This window comes from Myxine glutinosa, chromosome 11 (assembly GCF_964187855.1).
Source record: "Myxine glutinosa chromosome 11, kmMyxGlut1.1, whole genome shotgun sequence".
Classification (NCBI taxonomy): domain Eukaryota; kingdom Metazoa; phylum Chordata; class Myxini; order Myxiniformes; family Myxinidae; genus Myxine; species Myxine glutinosa.
Window position 1 is genome coordinate 21,579,335 of NC_136271.1, and position 26,308 is coordinate 21,605,642.

At 43.8% G+C, this 26,308-nt stretch overlaps 1 protein-coding gene across 6 annotated transcripts in view; it reads left to right on the top strand.

Moving 5' to 3' along the window:
• Positions 1–26,308, top strand: part of LOC137436479 (uncharacterized) — a 175,056-nt gene that overhangs the window by 28,747 nt on the left and 120,001 nt on the right. For 4 of the 6 annotated variants that reach the window (XM_078786464.1, XM_068130307.2, XM_068130305.2 and 1 more), the window contains 2 exons: positions 22,483–22,583; positions 22,744–22,789. Coding sequence is in view for 3 of the 6 variants with exons in the window: in XM_068130307.2 (XP_067986408.1) it covers positions 22,749–22,789 (41 nt within the window). In the remaining 3 variants the exon portion in view is untranslated. Of the gene's footprint in view, positions 1–22,482; positions 22,584–22,743; positions 22,790–26,308 lie in introns of those variants that run through there. The other 2 variants (XM_068130304.2, XM_068130308.2) reach the window with 1 other exon arrangement.

Below are 26,308 nucleotides of genomic sequence, written 5' to 3' on the forward strand. Positions count from 1 at the left end.
TATTATAATCCAGGGTATACACCGGGAAACGTTTAATACATGGAAATTCTGGGGGGGAGGGGGGGGGGTTGGGGGGGGGGCGGCGTCAGCATCACGGCTGCGGTTTAAACATATTTAAATAATATTTAAACAAAACCATGAAAAACAATCTGGGAAAAGTCTCTAAGTGAGAATGTGGATTTGAGAAAGCAGGAGCAGAGGTGGAAGAAAAACGAGATATAGGGGGCGGCGCACAAGTCAAGACAAGGAGGAGAGCGAACAAGCACGTGTCCGGGAGGAGAGAAAGAATTAATATAGATTTTTTTTGTTTGTTTGTTTGTTCTGTTTTTAAAACGTTGGACAAAGAGTAAGATGTTCGTGAGAGGTAGGGGGGAGAAAAGAAAATCGAAGAAACAAGCAAATACTATGAAGGAAAGAACCCATTAAAACAAAACACTGAGGGGGGGGGGGGGGGGGGGAGGGAGCCCGGATAGACCAGGCCGCGTGAGGCGCATGCCAATGATGAACAAAAAAGTCAGCGAGCATGACGTCATGCGTCGCATGGTTTCAGAGTTATGACGTTTTTAAGCATGAACCTTTAAAACTGAGCCCCTCCCTCATTTTTGATCTAATCGAGGGGAAACTTCACAGATCTGTTCTGCGTGTCAGTCTACTAAAATGTCCTTTTGGAATTTGCGATAGCTCATGTGGTTTGGCAGATATCGTTAATTAAACGAAAATATTTGAAAAATGGATGTCTCTTGAATCGCTTAATTGATCGACGTGAAACTTCATATTATGGTAGACGTCATGAAGAGTAACAAGTGTGCAAAATTTCAAGATGATTGGATGTACGGTCTGGAAGCTGGAAGTTGTTATTGCGTGAAGAAGAAGAGGCGTTAATTGTGCGGATTTAATTATTTATTACATGTACAGACTGAAAGCATCGTTGGACACGACCTGTCGTGGTCATTTTAACCTCAAATAAAATTCCAATTTAAGATTTGTCAATAGCTGAGGTATATTAACAAACGAATAAAACAGATTTGGTCAAATTCTGACTTTTTAAACTCGATTGCATTTGATAGAGTTGTGACAAGCTGAGGAAGAAGAAACCTCGCATTGGCTTCTCCAATGTGCCATAAAAAAATGGATATCTCTTGAATCGCTAGTACCTCAGACCGTGAGTTGGTAATAATCTATCTATAATTCCAGTAATCTCTGTGTGTATGTATGTATGTCTGTATGTATGTCTGTGACCGCTGTTTCTCGACAACCACGGGTCCGATATACTTGAAACTTGCCAGGTATATTGCTGGGGACCTGAGGATGTGCCTTTTCAAGGTTTCATATTAATCGGACAAGTAGTTACCGAGCTATGTCCAAAAAACGATTCAACCAATCAGAGAGCAGCGAGTTATCACGTGTGCCGAACGTGGCGAACAGACTATGCCTCGGACGGCACATTTGAGAGCGTATTCATTTATTTCACGTTGGCAAACTATGTTGCCGCTATGTTGGCGTTAAACTATGTTTTAAAACTAATTAAAACTAATTTGCGATTCTTTCGCTTTCCTGCGCGTTTGTGCACGCTATGGCGATTTCTTTACCAAACTCCGCAAGCCGTTCGCTTTGGACCAAACCATTTCATGTAAATAGAGGGGGGAGATTGTCACCGTACTCGCAAGCCGTTCGCTTTGGACCAAACCATTTCATGTAAATAGAGGGGGGGGGGGGGGGGGATTGTCACCGTACTCGCAAGCCGTTCGCTTTGGACCAAACCATTTCATGTAAATAGAGGGGGGGGATTGTCACCGTACTCGCAAGCCGTTCGCTTTGGCTTTGCGAATGGACCAAACCATTTCATGTAAATAGAGGGGGGTGATATAATTTTAGATATATATATAGTACGGGCATGCCCTAGTTTATATAATTCACACAGTGCAAAACGTGCAGGCCGCTCCACGGAGCGACCTTGTGGGCTTATCAACGAGGCGAGGCGTGACACACGTGTCTCAGCATACCTCAGATCAAGTTTGAAAACCAGCATCAACTGTGCATAAATTTGCATATTCGATCATTTTTGACAAAGTTATGGCACTTTGAACTTTGGTCGGGGACATGTATTGCAGCGCAATACTCAGAATGCTTGTTCTCTTTATTCTCTTGCCATGTGCTTAATTTTATTAACTCAACTGGACTATGTCCAGCTGAGTTTTTGTCGACACCCAGTGTCCGTCGTCCGTCTGTTGTCTGTCTGTCTCTGTCATCTGTAAACAATTCGACGTCGACGCTCTAAAAGTCACAAATATTGATGAAATTTGATAAAACTTGTGATGCAGCATCTTCAAGACATAAACTAGTTTGGGATTGCATTTGGGCGTTGTACGCCCAAAAATGGGCGCGGCAGGGTGGCCATATTGAAAAATCAATTTTTGTTGATATACAGTCACGTGAAAAAGTAAGTACACCCCATGTAAAGTTTTGTCTTTTTCAACATATTTCAACATACAGCTATTTGATCTTCATTTCAACAACTAGGGCATTGCCCGTACTATATCTATATCTAAAATTATATCCCCCCCCTCTATTTACATGAAATGGTTTGGTCCAAAGCGAACGGCTTCCGGAGTTTGGTAAAGAAATCGCCATCGCGTGCACAAACGCGCAGGAAAGCGAATGAATCGCAAATTCGTTTTTATTAGTTTTAAAACATAGTTTAACGCCAACATAGTTTGCAAACGTGAAATAAATGAATACGCTCTCAAATGTGCCATCCGAGGCAGAGTGTGTCCGCCACGTTCGGCACACGCGATAGTTCGCTGCTCTCTGATTGGTTGAATCGTTTTTTGGACATAGCTCGGTAAGTAATTGTCCGATTAATATGAAACCTTGAAAAGGCACATCCTCGGGTCCCCAGCAATATACCTGGCAAGTTAAAAGTATATCGGACCCGTGGTTGTCGAGAAACAGCGGTCACAGACAAACAAACGTACAAACGTACAGAGATTACTGGAATTATAGATAGATATCGATAGATAAAGGTGATATAATATAACAAATATCATGAAACATTTACATTTTGTAGTCCATTGTAAAATTTAAATAAACATAAATGCAAATTTCGCATGTGGAAAAAGTAAGTACACCCTTGGCTCTAATAGGTGGTATTGCCCCCTTTGGCAGAAACAACCTCAAGTAGGCGTTTCTTATAACTGTCTACCAGTCTCTGACATCGATTGGGAGAAATTTTTGCCCACTCCTCCATGCAGAATTCTTTCAGCTGTGCGATGTTTGAGGGGTTTCTTGCATGCACAGCTCGTTTCAAATCCCCCCCCCCCCCCCCCCCCCCACAACATCTCGATGGGATTTAGATCTGGGCTTTGGCTTGGCCATTCCAGAACCCCCCATTTCTTTCTTTTCAGCCATTCCTTGGTGGATTTACTGGTATGTTTAGGGTCATTGTCATGTTGCAAGGTCCACCTTCGGTTGAGCTTCAATTTTCTGACAGATGGCCTCACATTATCCTCAAGCACCCTCTGGTACAATGAAGAATTCATCATGGATTATATGATGGTGAGCTGCCCAGGCCCTGATGCAGCAAAGCTGCCCCAAACCATATTTCCACCACCATGCTTTACAGTTGGTATCAGGTTCTTGTGGTCAAATGCTGTCTTTGGTTTTCGCCAAACATGTCTTCTGGTACTGTGGCCAAATAGCTCTACCTTTGACTCATCTGTCCAGAGCACATTGTTCCAGAAGTGCTGGTCTTTGCCGAGGTGTTCATTGGCAAACTTTAGTCTTGCCCTGATCTTTCTGGACAGCAAAGGTTTCCTCCTGGCACACCTTCCATGTAGATCAAATTTGTGCAGCCTCTTTCTAATGGTAGACTCATGCACTTTGACATCAACAGTGGCAAGAGCTACCTGTGGGTCCCGTGATGACATTCTGGGGTTCTTAGAGACTTCTTTCAGCATCTTGCGGTCTGCTCTCGGGCTGAACTTGCTGGGGGGGCCTGGCCTGAACAGGTTGGCAGTTGTTTGGAATCTTCTCCACTTGTAGATGATCTTTCCGACAGTCGAATGATTGATTTCAAATTGTTTGGAGATCTTTTCAAATGCCTTCCCAGACTCGTAGGCATCTATAACCTTCTTTCTGAAGGCCTCAGAGAGCCCTTTTGATCTAGGCATGGTGACGCCATACACTTCAACAACAAAGAGCAAACCAAACTAAATGTCTGAGGTTTAAAGAAGACAGGTTCCTCCAAGATCTTCTCTAACGATGTTCTAATCATTTGCACCTGAGCTGGTGCACCTGATTCTAATTTTAGGTATTTGAAGTAGTGATAAATGTAGGGGTGTACTTACTTTTTCCACATGCGAAATTTGCATTCATGTTTATTTAAATTATACAATGGACTACAAAATGTCAATGTTTCATGATATTTGTTATATTTTATCACCTTTATCTATCAATATTGTTGAAATGAAGATCAAATAGCTGTATGTTGAAATATGTTGAAAAAGTCAAAACTTTACATGGGGTGTACTTACTTTTTCACGTGACTGTAGACCAGTTGAGTTCAGGTTCCCTGGAACCTCTCGTTCTTTCCTCTCTTTATTGTCCCCCGTCGCACCGCGGAGCGAAAGGGGGACTATGGTTTTCCCGTGCGTGCGTATGTGCGTGCGTGCGAACGTGTGTGCGTGCGTAAGCGAAGGACCGAATTCTAATTTGGTGTGTGGGTGCATCCCACTTTAAAATCCAAGATGGCCGCCACCATGTATGTCTGACACCATGTATGTCTGAACCTTGTGAGCGGAATATCTTGAAAAATAAGCGAAGTACCAACTTCTAATCTGGTGTGTGGGTGTATCTAGGCATAAGGAAGAAACGCTATTGAAAATTTGGTCGCCGCATCAAAATCCAAGATGGCCGCCACCATATATATCTCTGAACCTTGTGAGTGAAATATCTTGAAAAATAAGCGAAGTACCAAAATTTATACACAAGGTGTATAAATCGAAGTCCCAAGTGTGATTCACAGGTGAGCCCGTCCTGAGGTAATTAGCGATTGGGAACGATTCAGAACCTGTGGGTAAATAACCCTTGGTAATTTCCCCAACAGTTTTCCGGACGACAGACTGCCGGTAGGGGACATGCATTGCAGCGCAATACTCAGAATGCTTGTTATCTTTATTCTCTTGCCATGTGCTTAATTTTACTATATCCTCGCTTTATCATCATTTTTCTCTTGCCATGTGCTTAATTTTACTCTTTCCTCTCTTTATTATCTTTACTCTTTTGCCATGTCCTTAATTTTATCGTCACAATGTCACAATCGTCACAACATCGTCGCAATGAGAACATCGTCACAATGAACGTTATGCGAACGCGAATGTTATGCGGGAGTCCAAAGCTGAAATTGGGAAGACTAAATAGCCTATTTTACTCCCAGGGGTCCCAGGATTACCCACCCAAAATATCTTTGCGATCGGTTCAGCAGTTTTTACGGTACCTTCGAACAGACAGATGGACATTTGGTGAATTATAGTGAGATTCTCTTGCCCATGTGCTTAATTTTATTCTTTCCTTTCTTTATTTTATTTATTCTCTTGCCATGTGTGTGAAAACATTTTGTTACCTGGGAGACATGCTGAATGGAGAAGGTGGATCAGAATCGGAAACGGTTGCTGGAGTGAGATGTGCATGGAAGAAGTTTCGGGAACTGAGTGGCGTGCTGATGATGAGGGGAGTGTCGTTGAAGCTGAAGGGAAAGGTGTATGCTGCATGTGTGAGAAGTGTTATGATTTATGGGAGCGAGACATGGGTAATGAACGTCGAGCAGCAACGAAGGCTGGAAAGGGTGGAAATGCGAATGGTTTGGTGGATGTGTGGAGTATCGTTGAGAGAGAGGAAGACAAATGATGAATTGCGAAAGATGATGGGAATAGAGCCTGTGATTGATGCTGTGAAGAGAAACAGGTTGAGATGGTTTGGTCATGTGTTGAGGAAGGATGAAAGTGACTGGTTGAGAAGAGTGATGGAAATGAATGTAGAAGGAAGTCGAGGACGGGGAAGACAGAGAAAGACTTGGCTAAAGATGGTGGAAGAAGAAATGCGGGCAAGGTGGTTAACAAGGGGAGATGCAGAAAATAGGGCAAAATGGAGAAGATTGTCATGGGGACCGCAAGGCTAACCTCCGCTCTTGCAGGGAAAATGGCGATAAAATGCCTGTTTTTTTTTCTTTTTCGTTATTCTCTTGCCATGTGCTTAATTTTATTCTTTCCTCTCTTTATTATCTTTATTCTCTTGTCATGTGCTTAATTTTATTCTTTCCTCTCTTTATTAACTTTATCCTCTTGCCATGTGCTTAATTTTACTCTTTCCTCTCTTCATTCTCTTTATTCTCTTGCCATGTGCTTAATTTTATTCTTCCCTCTCTTTATTATCTTTATTCTCTTGCCATGTGCTTAATTTTATTCTTCCCTCTCTTTATTATCTTTATTCTCTTGCCATGTGCTTAATTTTATTCTTCCCTCTCTTTATTATCTTTATTTTCTTGCCATGTGCTTAATTTTATTCTTCCCTCTCTTTATTATCTTTATTCTCTTGCCATGTGCTTAATTTTATTCTTCCCTCTCTTTATTATCTTTATTCTCTTGCCATGTGCTTAATTTTATTCTTCCCTCTCTTTATTATCTTTATTTTCTTGCCATGTGCTTAATTTTATTCTTTCCTCTCTTTATTATCTTTATTCTCTTGCCATGTGCTTAATTTTATTCTTCCCTCTCTTTATTATATTTATTTTCTTGCCATGTGCTTAATTTTATTCTTCCCTCTCTTTATTATATTTATTCTCTTGCCATGTGCTTAATTTTAGTCTTCCCTCTCTTTATTATCTTTATTCTCTTGCCATGTGCTTAATTTTATTCTTTCCTCTCTTTATTATCTTTATCCTCTTGCCATGTGCTTAATTTTATTCTTCCCTCTCTTTATTATCTTTATCCTCTTGCCATGTGCTTAATTTTATTCTTCCCTCTCTTTATTATCTTTATTCTCTTGCCATGTGCTTAATTTTATTCTTCCCTCTCTTTATTATCTTTATTCTCTTGCCATGTGCTTAATTTTATTCTTCCCTCTCTTTATTATCTTTATCCTCTTGCCATGTGCTTAATTTTATTCTTCCCTCTCTTTATTATCTTTATTCTCTTGCCATGTGCTTAATTTTATTCTTCCCTCTCTTTATTATCTTTATTCTCTTGCCATGTGCTTAATTTTATTCTTCCCTCTCTTTATTATCTTTATTCTCTTGCCATGTGCTTAATTTTATTCTTCCCTCTCTTTATTATCTTTATTTTCTTGCCATGTGCTTAATTTTACTCTTTCCTCTCTTCATTCTCTTTTTTCTCTTGCCATGTGCTTAATTTTATTCTTCCCTCTCTTTATTATCTTTATTCTCTTGCCATGTGCTTAATTTTATTCTTCCCTCTCTTTATTATCTTTATTCTCTTGCCATGTGCTTAATTTTATTCTTCCCTCTCTTTATTATCTTTATTTTCTTGCCATGTGCTTAATTTTATTCTTCCCTCTCTTTATTATCTTTATTTTCTTGCCATGTGCTTAATTTTACTCTTTCCTCTCTTTATTATCTTTATTCTCTTGCCATGTGCTTAATTTTACTCTTTCCTCTCTTTATTATCTTTATCCTCTTGCCATGTGCTTAATTTTACTCTTTCCTCTCTTTATTATCTTTATCCTCTTGCCATGTGCTTAATTTTACTCTTTCCTCTCTTTATTATCTTTATCCTCTTGCCATGTGCTTAATTTTATTCTTCCCTCTCTTTATTATCTTTATTTTCTTGCCATGTGCTTAATTTTATTCTTCCCTCTCTTTATTATCTTTATTTTCTTGCCATGTGCTTAATTTTATTCTTCCCTCTCTTTATTATCTTTATTTTCTTGCCATGTGCTTAATTTTACTCTTTCCTCTCTTTATTATCTTTATTCTCTTGCCATGTGCTTAATTTTATTCTTCCCTCTCTTTATTATCTTTATTTTCTTGCCATGTGCTTAATTTTACTCTTTCCCCTCTTTATTATCTTTATCCTCTTGCCATGTACTTAATTTTATTCTTCCCTCTCTTTATTATCTTTATTTTCTTGCCATGTACTTAATTTTATTCTTCCCTCTCTTTATTATCTTTATTCTCTTGCCATGTGCTTAATTTTATTCTTCCCTCTCTTTATTATCTTTATTTTCTTGCCATGTGCTTAATTTTACTCTTTCCTCTCTTTATTATCTTTATCCTCTTGTCATGTGCTTAATTTTATTCTTTCCTCTCTTTATTATCTTTATCCTCTTGCCATGTACTTAATTTTATTCTTCCCTCTCTTTATTATCTTTATTTTCTTGCCATGTGCTTAATTTTATTCTTCCCTCTCTTTATTATCTTTATTCTCTTGCCATGTGCTTAATTCTATTCTTCCCTCTCTTTATTATCTTTATCCTCTTGCCATGTGCTTAATTTTATTCTTCCCTCTCTTTATTATCTTTATTCTCTTGCCATGTGCTTAATTCTATTCTTCCCTCTCTTTATTATCTTTATTTTCTTGCCATGTGCTTAATTTTATTCTTTCCTCTCTTTATTATCTTTATCCTCTTGCCATGTGCTTAATTTTATTCTTTCCTCTCTTTATTATCTTTATCCTCTTGCCATGTGCTTAATTTTATTCTTCCCTCTCTTTATTATCTTTATTCTCTTGCCATGTGCTTAATTCTATTCTTCCCTCTCTTTATTATCTTTATTCTCTTGCCATGTGCTTAATTTTATTCTTTCCTCTCTTTATTATCTTTATCCTCTTGCCATGTGCTTAATTTTATTCTTCCCTCTCTTTATTATCTTTATTCTCTTGCCATGTGCTTAATTCTATTCTTCCCTCTCTTTATTATCTTTATTTTCTTGCCATGTGCTTAATTTTATTCTTCCCTCTCTTTATTATCTTTATCCTCTTGCCATGTGCTTAATTTTATTCTTCCCTCTCTTTATTATCTTTATTCTCTTGCCATGTGCTTAATTCTATTCTTCCCTCTCTTTATTATCTTTATTCTCTTGCCATGTGCTTAATTTTATTCTTCCCTCTCTTTATTATCTTTATTTTCTTGCCATGTGCTTAATTTTATTCTTCCCTCTCTTTATTATCTTTATTCTCTTGCCATGTGCTTAATTTTATTCTTCCCTCTCTTTATTATCTTTATTTTCTTGCCATGTGCTTAATTCTATTCTTCCCTCTCTTTATTATCTTTATTCTCTTGCCATGTGCTTAATTTTATTCTTCCCTCTCTTTATTATCTTTATTTTCTTGCCATGTGCTTAATTTTATTCTTCCCTCTCTTTATTATCTTTATTTTCTTGCCATGTGCTTAATTTTATTCTTCCCTCTCTTTATTATCTTTATTTTCTTGCCATGTGCTTAATTTTATTCTTCCCTCTCTTTATTATCTTTATTCTCTTGCCATGTGCTTAATTTTATTCTTCCCTCTCTTTATTATCTTTATCCTCTTGCCATGTGCTTAATTTTATTCTTCCCTCTCTTTATTATCTTTATTCTCTTGCCATGTGCTTAATTTTATTCTTCCCTCTCTTTATTATATTTATTCTCTTGCCATGTGCTTAATTTTATTCTTCCCTCTCTTTATTATCTTTATTTTCTTGCCATGTGCTTAATTTTATTCTTCCCTCTCTTTATTATCTTTATTCTCTTGTCATGTGCTTAATTCTATTCTTTCCTCTCTTTATTATCTTTATTCACTTGCCATGTGCTTAATTTTATTCTTCCCTCTCTTTATTATCTTTATTCTCTTGCCATGTGCTTAATTCTATTCTTTCCTCTCTTTATTATCTTTATTCACTTGCCATGTGCCTAATTCTATTCTTTCCTCTCTTTATTATCTTTATTCACTTGCCATGTGCTTAATTCTATTCTTCCCTCTCTTTATTATCTTTATCCTCTTGCCATGTGCTTAATTTTATTCTTCCCTCTCTTTATTATCTTTATTCTCTTGCCATGTGCTTAATTTTATTCTTCCCTCTCTTTATTATCTTTATCCTCTTGCCATGTGCTTAATTTTATTCTTCCCTCTCTTTATTATCTTTATTCTCTTGCCATGTGCTTAATTTTATTCTTTCCTCTCTTTATTATCTTTATTTTCTTGCCATGTGCTTAATTTTATTCTTCCCTCTCTTTATTATCTTTATTCTCTTGCCATGTGCTTAATTTTATTCTTCCCTCTCTTTATTATCTTTATTCTCTTGCCATGTGCTTAATTTTATTCTTTCCTCTCTTTATTATCTTTATTCTCTTGTCATGTACTTAGTTTTATTCTTTCCTTTTCATGCCTCAGCCGACAAAGTCGCTGGAGGCATTAGGTTTTCGGGTTGTCCGTCCGTACGTACGGGCTAAACCTCGTCTTTCTCAGCAACCATATGTCCGATTGAGACAAAACTTTCAGGGTAGGAGTGACACCCATGCAGAATGTTTTTTATGATAATTGTGATGTCATAGGTCACGTGGAATGGCAACCATCTTGGATTAAAAGCGAATAATAAAAATTGTATTTCTCGGAAACCACTGAATGTAAAAATATGAAACTTGGTACATTGTCAAGTACTCCCAATGCGGAACAAAAGCATGATATTGATGACATCATAGGTGAAGTGGTATACCAGCCAAAAATGTTTTAATCGAATTCCTTATCTTACAAATCTGAAATTGCATGCACATGATCTATGACCCATTTGTATTGAAATATTAAATTTATGACATAATCGGTCACATGGTTTGGCAGCCATATTGGATAGAAGGAAAATATTAAATAATTATATCTGAAACCGCTCACCCTATCGATGCGAAATTTTACAAATATCTAACAGCACTGTTGCATATAGTTTGAAAATGATGTCATATGTCAAATGGTTTGGCAGCCATCTTGGATAGAAAAACGAAAAACACGAAACTTCACAAACGTGATCCCCTACTCATACATATGCAGAGTGATGTCATCTACCCGTTGTCGGACTATGCTGAGGCATATTCGCGACTGTCGCATTGTTCTCGTCTTGATTAGTCCCCTACCTGTGTACACCGGAGGGGACTATCGGTTTGCACACCGGCCCTCCGTCTGTCAGTCTGTCCGTCTGTCAGTCCGTCATGCAAAGAACAGTTTTCTGGACTTTTTTTTTTCCTAAAATCGTAATGCTAATGATTTCAAACTTGGTACATGGTTTCCTCATGATAAGTTACAGATCAGGTTCGAACTTCACGACGTTTTGATCATTTTTGACAAAGTTATGGCACTTTGAACTTTGGTAATTTCCCCAACAGTTTTCGGACGACAGACTGCCAGTAGGGGACATGTATTGCAGCGCAATACTCAGAATGCTTGTTAGTCCCCTACCTGTGTACACCGGAGGGGACTATCGGTTTGCACTCCGTCCCTCCCTCCGTCTGTCAGTCTGTCCGTCTGTCAGTCCGTCACGCAAAGAACTGCGTTCCGGACTTTTTTTTCTAAACGCTTAATGCTAATGATTTCAACCTTGGCACATGGTTTCCTCATGATAAGTTACAGATCAAGTTCGAACTTCACCAGGTTTCGATCATTTTTGACAAAGTTATGGCACTTTGAACTTTGATAATTCTGATGATCCTTAACTCAGTGCCATTTTAAGTTTTAATTTCCTTTAAAAAAGATTTTCTCTGCAATAATAGGACTGATTGAGATAAAATTTTCACCGTAGGGGGGACCCGGTCTGTAGAATATTTTAATGGTAATTATGACGTCACAGGTCACGTGGTTCGGCCGCCCTCCTATTGTTTTTCATGAAAACACGAAAACCCCTTTTTCTCTGCAACGGCTGAACAGATCGACGCCAAACTTTGCAGGCAGAATCGCATACCCATGAACAAACAAATTCAGCAAGCATGACGTCATGCGTCACATGGTTTCAGAGTTATGACGTTTTAAAGCATGAACCTTTAAAACCGTGCTCCTCCTTCATTTTTGATCCAGTCGAGGGGAAACGTCACAGATCTGTTCAGCATGTCAGTCTACTAAAATGTCCTTTTGGAATTTGCGATGGGGCACGTGGTTTGGCAGATATCGTTAATTAAACGAAAATATTTTAAAAAGAAATGGATATCTCTTGAATCGCTAGTACCTCAGACCGTGAGTTGGTAATTATATAATTCACACAGTGCAATGGCGATGTTTACCGTGACGTCACGTACCCGATCACGTGACCGCGCTCTTTGTTTTGGTTGGCAAAACACCAACCATGCTGGCCGTCTCCAAGTGCTGAAGTTTTACGATCATTGACGTGACACCATTTCAAGGACAATGCCTGTGAGCTGTTGTGTTGTTAATTGCACAAGTAGATTTGAAAAGAACTCGGGAATACATTTCTATAGAATTCTAGAGAAAGAACCCAAACGATCGGCTTGGATAAATGCCATTCGGAGAAAACAATGGAACCCTTCCAGGACGTGATCACTATCACACGATCTCCCGCGGTCATTTCAATCTCAAATGAAATTCCAATTGAAGATTTGTCAATAGGTGAGGCATATTAACAAAGGAATGAAACAGATTTGGTCAAATTCTGACTTTTTTAAACTAGATCGCATTTCACACAAAGTTGTGAGAAACTAAAGAAGAAGAAACCTCGTGTGGCTTCTCAGATAAAATAAATAATTCTGTCTGCAATTTCAGGTTAATTTTCTAATTAAAATGGCCCTTTTCTGCAATCTGCATGGATTGACATGTGTGGATGTGTGTGTGCGTGTGTGTTAGGGGTGGGGGTTGGGGGATGTGTGCATGTGATTGTGTATGTGGGTGGGGGGGAGGGGGATGCACGTTTTTCTGGGTGTGTGTGTGTGTGTGTGTGTGTGTGTGTGTGTGTGTGTGTGTGTGTGTGTGTGTGTGTGTGTGTGTGTGTGTGTGTGTGTGTGTGTGTGTGTGTGTGTGTGTGTGTGTGTGTGTGTGTGTGTGTGTACGTGTACGTACAAGGGGGTTGTGTCAAAGCATGTCCAATGAAAGTGGGGTTGTATCAAAAGTGGGTGCGAGTAAACCGGTCATCACTGCCGGCAGTTTTAAAGTGGCAGTTCTAGTTCCATGAGTTTAATCAAAACTCATAAATATTGCACAATGTATGTAATTGACAAACTTCAAAAGGCAATATTTATCACTCACCCAGCCATACATGTACAATGTGCACAGTAGACAGAAGCTTCCTTCTTCCCCACACACACCCAGGCCTCATGAGGTTTGTTGTTGAGACGCTGTGATGGTATTATTGCCTTTGATAAAGCAGAATGGTACATCATTCCCGATCGCATGATACCACAGTGGCTTCACATGACCACTTCCAAAAAAAAATTGTATGCCTCTAGTGACCTGAATGCCTTCAGTGACTCCTTTGTGTAGATACCCGGTGTGTCGATCAAGTACGTGTACACGTCGCCGTAGTTCAAATCTGGCCAGCAAGATGGATTGTTTTGCCATCCTTTCAATGCAAATGTATCCGGAAGAATATCCTCACCATTCCTATAACTCAACTTCGATTTGTACCGAGATTTTGCAACAGTGTCAAGACTATTAAAATACTCCGAAACGATCACGTGTGTCGAACGACGCCATTGTGCAAAACGAAAACACTGCGCTTTTGCCAACCAGGCTGCTGCGCATGCGCGGATATGGTGGGTTTGTTTATCAACAGTGAACATCGCTATACGTGCAGGCCGCTCCACGGAGCGACCTTATCAACGAGGTGAGGTGTGACACACATGTGTCTCAGCATACCTCAGATCAAGTTTGAAAACCAGCATCAACCATGCATAAATTTGCATATTCGATCATTTTTGACAAGGTTATGGCACTTTAAACTTTGGTAGGGGACATGTATTGCAGCGCAATACTCAGAATGCTTGTTATCTTTATTATCTTGTCATGTTTGTCATTGTTATGCCTCTTTTTGCGTTGTGCATTCATCCATGTGTGCCGAGCAGATTGTCATTACCACTATAACTTCTGAACCGCTGAAGGGTATTTGACTGTGATACAAAGATGAACTGATTACATTTTGGGCTTAAAATGTCAAAGGTCTTATGTGAAGTGACCTTTAATTGAAAATCTTTGTTACCATGATAACTTGTGAACTGCTGAAGGTATTGTTGCGAATATGGAATTTGGCCTCCATATCCGCTTGTAAATATTCCCCTATTTTCTCCAATACTCCCCAACTTTCCCCAGTCCCCCATTCCCTAGTCCCATTGCATGTAAATAACAATCAGTAGAGCCGACCTTCCCCTTATTCCCCCATTAAATGTCGTGCCCAGGTCCACCGCACCACACGTAGACAACTTTCGGACATCTTCCTAGTTATTCTTAATCTATGTCAGTTAAGGCCTCGTTTCCATTAATTATGACTCTTCGTTGCACCAGAATGTGATTATATGGCATCAGTAGTGAGTTTAGGACCTTTCCCATACCTCCTCCCATCTTCTTCCCCAAACAACAACAATAACAACAACTACAACAACAATTACAACAACAACAGAGGAGATGGCGGCGGAGCGGGGGAGGATGCGTCCTCACACCGGCTCGATTAGCTCCAGACCATGCGCTCCACGGGGTTACCACGAAGGGGCGCCTTGTCAGCTCCTCGTCAAGGGCGGAGCCTGGTAAACCCCCCGCACGCACCCAATGAGAAGCAACGTGCCGATTCCACGAGGCGGAGCTAACGAGCCGAGGGCGTGTCACTCCCCGCCGGATATACGCGGCCCCGCGCCGGATGTGACGTCAGATGCGCCTCAGCTTGGAGAAAGAACGTCGCCTTCCGAGCGCTGTGACCTCCCTGCATCTCTGGACCGGACCGAGTCGATTCTGCTTTGAGCCAAGAGTGCACCTTGAGCCATCGATACCCGCTGTCCTTTTCATCAACCCCCGTGTGAGTCAGCCTTGTCCCGTTTGTCTGTCGTCTGTCCGGGGTTAATATAAGAGTGTGTCTAAGTGCCTGTCTTTCTGTGATTATAACTCTAGCCCCTGTAATCTGACCTTTCCGTACGAATATAATCTCCTCCGGAGGTCTTGAGAACTGAACCCTTGGTGTCGTATTGTGTTATTGTAATCCAGCCGGGTGTCTTCTTTTTCTTATTGAGCCAGCGTAGCGCGACTTCGTCAACGTCGAGTATAGTCGGGTAATTTGTGCGGACACGACGGCCATTCCGCTCGGCCCACCTTAACATCAAAGTCGTGTCTGTAACAATTGGTGTCGAGGAGTGAGATTCGGACCCGGGACTAAATTAGTTAGGCCCAAATTTTGGGAGGGAAAATCGATTCGGAGCGCGTACTGCGCTCGACGAAATTATAACGAAAAAAAAAAATTGGATTTGTTTTACGAAACTCGAATTTTGCAAGTCGCGCTATGGCGGATCAAGACGGCTGGGGTCCGGTAGGGGAGAGTGAAGCAGGGTCGGTCCAGGACCAAATTGAGGGACATGAGGAGAGCGAAGCAGTGAGGGCGGCAGGTTCGCAAAATAGCGCCGTCACGCACGAAGTAGCGGGCGCGCAAAATGGCGCGCTCGCTCACGTGGTTGAAGGGTCCCAAAATAGCGGCGCCGCGGAGGGCGAGCCTGCGGTGGCGGCTGGGGACGCTGGGCAAACCGGGTTTGACCTCAGATTATTCTTGACCCAACTGAATGCAAAAATGGATAGGATGGAGGGCCAAATGAGGGTTGATAGTGGGCGATTAGAGGGCCAAATGGGGGTAATGAGGGACGAAGCGAGGGCTCGGAGTGAGCAAATGGGGGTAATGAGGGACGAAGCGAGGGCTCGGAGTGAGCAATTGGGGGTAATGAGGGACGAAGCGAGGGCTCAGAGTGAGCAAATGGGGGTAATGAGGGACGAAGCGAGGGGTACCAGTGAGGGGTTAGACAATAATTTTGAGGAGTTAGACAAGAAATTTGGGAAGATAGACAATAATTTTGAGGGGTTAGACAACGGGATAAAAGAAGTGAAAAATGGGTTAATGGGGGTAGAAAATAGAATGGCTGCCCAGGAGAATCAGATAGAGGGAGTGAAAAATGGGTTAGAGGGGTTAGAAAACAGTATGGAAGGCAAATTGAGGGACATGAGGGACCAAGCGGAAAGGGAAGTTAAACAAATGGAGCAGCAGATAGAGGGGGTCAGAATGGGGGTAGAAACCAAACTGGATGCTCACAGGGAGGAAATGGAGCAGATGAGGGTGGCATCTGGGCAGGAGATGCAAGTGATGGGAGAGGAGATCAGAAGAGGAGTGAGTGAGGAGGTCGGAGGAGTGCGCGAGGAGGTGAGGCACTGTAAGGAGCACATGGAGAAGGAGGTGAGAAAGGGGACTGTAAAGTTACAAGGGGGCATAGAGGACCTGACGCAGGAGGTGGAACAGCTGACGGAGGGACAAAAAGGACTAACGGAGCAGGTTCAAAGGAACACTGCAGTATTAGGAGGTTTAAAAGCGACACAAAACGACATAAAAAACGACTTAATAGCGACAAAGAGGGAATGTCAGATAGTACGTGAGGGACTGACAACGAGGTTGGACGAGGTGATAGAGGTAATGGAGACGAAGGACCGGCAGGTGAGGACGCACATGGAAACGGTCAAGGTAGCCTTGGAGGACGAGCTTGAGGAGACGTACCGGGGAATAAAAGAGGTGAGGCACAAATTAGAAGAAGTGGAAGAAGGGGTGAGCGAAATTAAGAAGCGACGGAGAGGGGATAACAAAGAGATAAAAGAGGAAGTAAAAGAATTGGTCCAAAGTCTGTGTTCGGATCGTGATGATGTGCTCATTAACCGGATGAGGGATTCGCAGGTGATGGAGGAGAAGCGAAGAGAAAGAGGACCCGGTGTAAGTGGTGACCAATATGGTCGTGCGTATGATGCGCCAGGTGATTTAATAAGCTTGGGGGTCGAGATAGACCCGGGTGTTCGTGAGAGGCCGTTGGTGAAGTGTGCGACAGGTCTGGTGTGCGAAAAAGGAGGTGTGCGAGAAAGTCCGACTCTGGGGTGTGTGAGGAAAAAGTGCGTGCCAAGGAGTGAGGGTGCTGGCGAGAGTGAGTCGGTCGTAGCGTGTGTGCGAGGGAGCACATGGAAGCGCGGTGTGGTGAGTGTTACAGAGGGTGTGACGGGAGAGTGTGTGCAGGAGTGTGCGCGAGAAAGGTGTGTGACGGACAGGTGCATGGGGAAAGAGTGCGCTGTCAAAGGCAAGGAAGAATGCACGCCTGTGGTGAGTGTTGCAGAGGGTGTGACGGGAGAGTGTGCGCAAGAGTGTGCGCGAGAAAGGTGTGTGACGGACAGGTGCATGAGGGAAGAGTGCGCTGTCAGAAGTAAGGAAGAGTGTCCACCTGTGGTGAGTGTTACAGAGGGTGTAACTGGAGAGTGTGCGCGAGAAAGGTGTGTGACGAACAGGTGCATGGGGAAAGAGTGCGCTGTCAAGAGTAAGGGTGAGTGCGTTGTCAAGAGTGGTGGTGAGAGTATTGAGAGTGACAAGGAGAGTGAGTTAGTTGTGACAGGTGAGCGAGGATGTACACCTGGGATGGAAGGATGCACACCTGGAATGGTAGAGCGTGAGTGGGAATGCACGCTGGAGTTGGTGGTGAGGCACGTGGTTGGGTGTGCGAATGAGGGCACACCTGTGATTGTCACAGAGGAGGTGACCGAGGAGGGGGTGCGAAGCGGTGTATTGGTGAGGTGTGCGACCAACGAATGTGTGCCAAAGTGTTCGGTGGTCAGGTGTGTGACCAAGGCTGTGAGTGGAATGAGGGTACCTGGGTGTGTAAGGAAGGGTACGAGGAGCATGGGCACGGCTGGATGTGTGAGCAAGGAACGGGCTGCGGGGTGTAAGCGTCCAGGTGAAGCATCGACGTTACACGGGTTAGAGGTTAGAGCGACTTTTAGCCGAAGCGGGCCCTCGGTGCGTGCTGGGCCTCGCTTTGAACGGCCGCGTCCGTGCTCCACTAGGCGGAGCTGGCAGCCCGATAGAAAGGGTCGTCATGGCGACCACTTTTTGGTGAGACGTGCCGGCAGGTCGAGATCGGGACATTGGATGGCTCCACGCCGAGGTGATGCGTGGGATCTCGGCCCGGGTAAGCCCCCGTCCCTGCACCGAGTGCCGGACGCATCCAGCCGCTGGCACAAAACAACCAGCATCCATTGCTTGGCTTTACGAAGCCGGGCTTTGGACAGGAATTGGCGCACCGAGAGGCAGTAGTGAGTAGACTGGGTGATGAGGTTAGTGTTTTGGACCCAAAATTAGAGAAAAACAAAATTTGATGATTGGCAAGGGATTGGCAGTAGTGATTGGCAGATGATGGGCAGTGATTGGCAAATTTTTAATTTGTTGAAATTTGATGTGCAAAATTGGTAGTGAGAGACCCCCGATGTGGTGGGATGGCAAATCCACCATCCTTCCCATGTGTGGGGCAAAGGAGCTATAGCTTATGGGGTGTATGGCAGTGAAAACTAGCCCGGGTGGGTTAGGATATTGTGTGTAGGGATCTAGCGAAGATGACAGTAGGTAACGTTAAGTTTAGTTAGTGACTGATACCTGTAGTGGGGACGCAGGTAGATTAGTGTGGATGATAATGACGAGGGAGCGCAATAGTTTAAAGGGACGACTGGGAAGCGCAAGTTTCAGAAGGGAGTAGTTAGCTGAGATGATGCCGTGTTTGTGAGAATTGAACAGGTGTGATTGCACAGGTGTGCAACTGGACAGGTGTGTGGAGCAGGGTATGAGTAGTGAGTGTGTGGATCAGCGCGAATGCGCTTGGGGAGAGAAGGGTGCAGGTGGCACCAGGTGTGAGAGCACAGGTGTGCAGGTACAGGTGTGTGGAGAGAGTTGGAGTGAGTGGTACGGAGTGGTGTGCATGGTGCGAAGGTGTGGATGGGGGAAGAGTGGACCCCTTTCACGAGCACCCGGGGCGGGTAGTGTAAGTGTTAGGTAGAGGGTGCAGGTAAATTGTGGTTGGATATTGGCATTTGTGGTGCGGTTGCAGAATGGTGTTGTGAATGGGTGCATTAGTGTTGTGGAAATGGCTGGGCGTGTAGCCTGTTAGTGTGTGTAGTTGGTTGGGCACTCCACCACTGTGAGGATGTCGGCCAGGTGAGGCCGCAGGTGGGCTCTGGGAGCCGGTAGTTGTGAGTGGGTGCCTGAGGATCCCGGGTGTGGATCGGGCAGCCCAGTGCCAGAGAGGGCACGGAGTGGGGAGAGAGCCAGAGGGCCTTCCCCTGGTAGTTAGGTTAGGGTAAGGAGCAGGTAAGCTCGGAGGCAACTGCAGTGGTGGAGGTGTGCAGGTGGGTAGACCCACTGGGAGAGGTACACGTCGCAGCCCAGAAATTGTACGAGGGCACCGGGAGATGAATCGGGGGAGTGAGACCCCAAATTGAAGAGCACCACAGTTTGGCCAATGGGAATTGGTTTTTAGAACCCATAGTGTAAGAGGGCCAATGGTTTGGCCGGAGAAAGACCCCGGGTAGTGTAAAGTTGTTAAAGTCATTTAGGAAATAGTTCGGATTGATGAACCTGTCGCACCATACGCAGCCACTTACCTGTGGTGATGATGATGACTCCACACCTGTGTTTTCTTTGTTTTGTTGCAGGAGATGAATCGCTGTGTGGATTTGTGAGACGCATCACGACGTGGATGAGACATTGGGGTGATTCCATCTCTCCCTCCCTAGGAGGGACTGATGATGAATTGGTAATGGCAAATTATGATGTTGAGTTGGAGATGGCAAATTTTGATGAGAGTTGAAAATGGCAAATTTGATTGGTTAGGAGGGAGAGAAGACGAATTTGGTTTATGGGAGGAACGGGGAAGACAGTAGGGATGTTTGTTGATTTGTAAAGTAGATGTTTATGGGTAGTGTTGTGTTTTGTGGATACAGTAAGGGGTAAGGGAGGGGCCATGTAGGTTACCTGGTGGGGGGGGGGGGGGCGTACGATAGGAACGTACCTGTCTCACCTGGTTCCCATGTGCCCCCAGTGTGCATTACCTTATATTGCGTGCACTTTTGCGCCCTTACCACCTTACTCACTTGTTTCTTCTTTTGTCTCCCACCTCCGAGGATCTGGCTTTGGGGTAGAGAGAGAGGAGAGAGAGGTGCTGGCTACGCAGTTGTGGGCCTGCACTTTCGCTGTTGGCTGCCTGGATCGATACACCATATGGACCGCAATGTTTGTGGCCACCCACAATGGACCGCAGCTCTTTTGCGGCCAAGCACCACCCGTGGAAGGACCTATGGGTCAACGTGGCACCTATGCCATAAAGGTGAACCACTGTTAATTAACACCAAGTGCACCACAAGAAGAGCAAGAGACACCTGCAGGGTTAGGGGTTGTCGAATTTATTTTTATTCCAATGAACAATGGTGACTGCACCGATTGGTGGTGGGGTGGTGCTTTTGATGCTCGGGAAGGGTGCTCTGCACGTTATTAAAGGCCGTCGGCCACAGAGCACTCGTGGGTTGGTGTATCGATGTTGGCAAGCGCGCTCTCTCTATGCATAACATCTGCATGTGTTCCTCCAAAGACAGGTCCTGGATCGTAGTGTAGATATCAGCGTAATCTTGTAAATAATGCTCCCTACCGGCTGTATGTGTAGTTTGCGAATTCTTTCCGGATTCGGTTATCCTGTGGGTGTGTTTCTGTGAGGAGAAGGGTGCAACGTCGCAGGGGGACATATTTACTCATTTGTGAATATCTGTAAAACTGTCGCACTCAGGGTAGAGTTAATAGTAGAGGGAACTACATTGCGTGCCACACTAAAGTAGGTAAAAATTTATCGGGTCGGGACGCCCCGAGGGTAGAGAAGGGTGCAATGTTGCGAATATGGAATTTGGCCTCCATATCCGCTTGTAAATATTCCCCTATTTTCTCCAATACTCCCCAACTTTCCCCAGTCCCCCATTCCCTAGTCCCATTGCATGTAAATAACAATCAGTAGAGCCGACCTTCCCCTTATTCCCCCATTAAATGTCGTGCCCAGGTCCACCGCACCACACGTAGACAACTTTCGGACATCTTCCTAGTTATTCTTAATCTATGTCAGTTAAGGCCTCGTTTCCATTAATTATGACTCTTCGTTGCACCAGAATGTGATTATATGGCATCAGTAGTGAGTTTAGGACCTTTCCCATACCTCCTCCCATCTTCTTCCCCAAACAACAACAATAACAACAACTACAACAACAATTACAACAACAACAGAGGAGATGGCGGCGGAGCGGGGGAGGATGCGTCCTCACACCGGCTCGATTAGCTCCAGACCATGCGCTCCACGGGGTTACCACGAAGGGGCGCCTTGTCAGCTCCTCGTCAAGGGCGGAGCCTGGTAAACCCCCCGCACGCACCCAATGAGAAGCAACGTGCCGATTCCACGAGGCGGAGCTAACGAGCCGAGGGCGTGTCACTCCCCGCCGGATATACGCGGCCCCGCGCCGGATGTGACGTCAGATGCGCCTCAGCTTGGAGAAAGAACGTCGCCTTCCGAGCGCTGTGACCTCCCTGCATCTCTGGACCGGACCGAGTCGATTCTGCTTTGAGCCAAGAGTGCACCTTGAGCCATCGATACCCGCTGTCCTTTTCATCAACCCCCGTGTGAGTCAGCCTTGTCCCGTTTGTCTGTCGTCTGTCCGGGGTTAATATAAGAGTGTGTCTAAGTGCCTGTCTTTCTGTGATTATAACTCTAGCCCCTGTAATCTGACCTTTCCGTACGAATATAATCTCCTCCGGAGGTCTTGAGAACTGAACCCTTGGTGTCGTATTGTGTTATTGTAATCCAGCCGGGTGTCTTCTTTTTCTTATTGAGCCAGCGTAGCGCGACTTCGTCAACGTCGAGTATAGTCGGGTAATTTGTGCGGACACGACGGCCATTCCGCTCGGCCCACCTTAACATCAAAGTCGTGTCTGTAACAGTATTTTCACCATACTTTGCACAAGTATAGGCTGTAATAAATACAAAGATGAACTGATTAACCTTTGGGTACCCATTCATTGAAAAACATTTTATTACTGCAATAACTTGTGACCCATTGAAGGATTACAACCAAACCTGGCACAAGTATGGGATTGTAATACAAATATGAACACGAACAGATTCAATTTTGGGTGCAATGGATCAAATGTCAAAGTTCACATCACCGTCAATAATTATTGTGCATGTGATGCTCTCTCTTCTGCTCATGTCTTTTTTCTCGGGCTTTCTCTCATGTGACCTTGAATTTTTCATGTTTGGACTTTTAATTGAGATTAAACGTAACAGTGCGTTGACATCAAACACGGTCGGAGGCATATGCATCGACACATTCTCGTCTAATTATATTTTCTCGTTTAATTATCCATTTATTTATTACATGTGTGCATTTATTTGATCACTTTCTGCTTTTGCCTTCCATCCCCACTTGCATTTTCAGTTCTTCACAAATCGCAACGAGTTTTGGAGATGTTCACCAGAATGTCATTTATGCAGAATCTTCTCGGCGTGATTTGATGAAGTTTAATTTCCATTAACTAGGTCAGTAAATATGAATGCTTTTTGAATTTGTGAGATGCCTATTTTGAATATTTAAAAAAAATCAAGTTTGTGCTGAGGTTTTGCACAATCTGAGGCTGACGTCCTTCACAAGTCATCGCACTTGCTGTTGATCTGACATGCTGTGCAAATCTTGTTTCAGTTGTCATGGATGATGAAGATGGGCGATGTCTTCTTGATGTAATTGGGTGAGTGATCAAAGGCAGCCATGCTGCAATTTCTTCCTATTTTATTGTGTCAGATTTTGCAATTTCGGATTTGGTGTGAGAAAGTTGATATTTCAATTACAAATTGATTTTTTTTGGTGATGTTCTTATTCGACTATATTTTTTTGGACTTGTACAACTTGCTCTTTCTTCCATGAGCTCCACTCTTGTAGAACGGCAGGGGTTAGAGCAGGCCCAGAAGATAAGAATTTAATTATTTCCTGCCATGCTTATACGACTTGTGCCTGGATTGAAGAATTCAGTTGAAACGGTCCTAACGTTTGTTTGCTTTATATTGTTGCGGATCCGGGGGTCGGCACTCCCCTTATCAAGGGGGGGGGGGAAGGGGGCTTAATCCCCCTGTCTTTTAAGCTGGCCGGCCCCCAATCCTGGAAATTATTATGCTCCTCCTGGTCGGAATCAGCTAGGGTGATTGGTCAATGAAGTCCCAAATACCTACGTACTAACCCCGACCGCGAGCAGGGAAATAACTCCCGCTCGAACCACGTACAAGATGGAAATTGCCGAGCGGTTAGCAATCCGCGGCCCGAGCCGTTAACAATAAAACTAAACCCGATTCTGAGCGGTTCCTATCGTGCCACAGGTAATTGATTGAAAGAAAGGACGCAAACGATCGAATGAGAGGAAACACAGAAAATAAGAAGAACAAAGAGTGGGTTTATTAATTATATACAAGAACCCAAAAGAAGAGGGAAATGAAAGCAATATGCAGAGCAAAAGGACAGGGCAAGCTTAACTATACAGTCTTACTTACAACCCCGGACAAACAGACTCACACGGGATGGTAGTGGTAGGAGGAGAAGGTCCAAGCAGATGGTTCCAGGCTCCGGGTCCGCGGCGAAGAATGGCAGGCAGCTTTTCGTGTCATTGGCGTGCGACCGGACATTATAGATATAGCGGGGGACTGGGATGCGGCGTACGTAATATGTGTGCCAACTCTCTCTCTCTCTCTCTCTCTCTCTCTCTCTCTCTCTCTCTCTCTCTCTCTCGCAATGTTCGTATCATAGGGTACCCTCACGCAGTTCCGTGAACAATGGCTCGTGGCGCAGTTTGTTACGAAATGAGGTCGTACAATGCAATCGAGCTCTCCCCGCGGTCTTTTCCAGCAGCAACGGTCCCCTGCGCAGTCGTTTTAAGCAGTCCTCGCGCTTGCGCTTATATAACGTGCTTAGAAATCAATGCGTGCTTCATCGAGCCACGCCCATCAGTGAGCTTACCTCAGCCCTGATTGGGTAGCGAGGGCTCACTGGCTCCGCCCTTGACGGAACGTTGACAGGGCCACGCTTCGTTCTTGGTGCTCCGCCCCCCTTCTTCTCCAGCTTGACCGCGTGCGTAATGGCGGCCGGGGCGAGCGCTTAAGGCAGCGATGACGGCTCAATGCAGCGAACGCTGCTGGCAAGCGAAGGCGCATTATAGAATTGGGAGGGACAAGCCCCGACTGTAGGTGGGCATGATGGAGTAGCTTGGAGAGAGAGAGGTTCGAATGTGATGAATGGGGCCTACCTTATTTGATTAATGCAACGCAGATTCGACTATTGGGAACATGGCCTTATTTAAACACATACTAAGGAGATAACTAAAGTCCTATGGTGACCTACGTGTTGCAAATGGACTAACTAAGGGTGCGACCTTTGACCTTTTAACCAATAGAATATTTACAAGAATTATTTACAAGTGAGGGTTCTAAAACCGCAACAATATATTTATTTTGTTATTATCCCCACACTTGTTTCTAAAAAAAATAAAAAATGGGGGGAGGGGTATTATAATCGGTTTTGGCTGTCTGTCATGCTAACTCCTAAACAGTGAGGCAGAAATTCACCAAATTTGGTATTCATGATTACCACATGGCACGAACATGCAAGAGAAGTGCCATTTTGGCCCCGCCCCTTATGTTGGAGTTAAAAGGTCAAATCCCCAAAAATGCAATTACTGGCACATTTTTAAATGAAACTTTGTCTTTACAATCAACATTGGGAGACACGTGAAATATGTAACGATTATTTTTGGATTTGACCCCTGGTTCATGCCCCAATGGGTGGGGTCAAAACGGAGATACATTTTTTTACCTTAAACCTCTATATTGGGTCATTCCTGGAGGAACCTTTTACCATCTTTCAACCTTGCTTTCGGTGGGAAGCTTCGGGATTTGCGATGGTGCGCCATCGACTTTGCTCTGGTTTTGTTTTGGCAGGAGCACTGTAATTTTGAGCATTTTTTATTTACTAGGACGTGCCCGTACGTGGGTGCCCGTTTCTTGCCAAAAAAAAAAAAAAAATGTCTTCGCCCATGCATGCATGGGCGTGCCCATGGGCCCATGGGCGTGCCCGTAAGTGCGTGATGTGACCGTACAATGAATGTATCGTCCCGACGCCGCAGCTCGGATGGCGCTGCAGTTAATCGGGCCTGTATCGGCAGAGTTATTATAAACGTGTACTACAATCGATCGTACCTTACAACAATCAACACAGATTGCAACGTCAAATAAATGAATACGCTCTCAAATGTGCCGTCCGAGGCAGCGTCTGCTCGCCACGTTCAGCATCAGTACGTCGTCACTATGACTATCCGTAAGTCCGGAAGTGACGTCCTCATTTGACTGTCCGGAAGGTCGCATATCGCAGTTACGATGAATCGCAAATTAGTTTTAATTAGTTTTAAAACATAGTTTAACGCCAACATAGCGCCAACATAGTTTGCCAACGTGAAATAAATGAATACGCTCTCAAATGTGCCGTCCGAGGCAGAGTCTGTTCGCCACGTTCGGCACACGTGATAGCTCGCTGCTCTCTGATTGGTTGAATCGTTTTTTGGACATAGCTCGGTAACTACTTCTCCGATTAATATGAAACCTTGAAAAGGCACATCCTCAGGTCCCCAGCAATATACCTGGCAAGTTTCAAGTATATCGGACCCGTGGTTGTCGAGAAACAGCGGTCACAGACAAACACACAGACACACACACATACACACACACATACACACACACACACAGAGATTACTGGAATTATAGATAGATACTTCGGCACCATCAGTAAATTACGCATGTGTTAAATTTCTTTGATTTGGCGTATGTATTTGTCCCCGTAACAATAATTATTTACTTCAGCCTCCCCTCTCCCTCCTCTGCCACCACTAAATTCTCACTGGCATGCCTTGGTATTTAGCTTTTACTAGTACACCCGCTAACTACCGGAGGGCAGAAAGGGCCATACTGCTTTGGGGTACATAGATTACAGTCGATCTATGGTCTGGTCTCAAGAACATTGGGTGTGTGTTCATTTACCAAGTTTATTGTGGAGAGATCGCCAAGTGGTTTAAGCATTCGAGCAAGCATTCCATTCAAAACCGTTAAGGAACGGCTGGCTTGGCAAGCGCTAGCTAGCTGCTTTGTAAATGAGCACACCCTGGGGCTTCCTCCCTTTCAGTTTCGTGTTAAACAGAAGGAGCGAGTTTCAAAAGTTCACCACGAAAAACGCC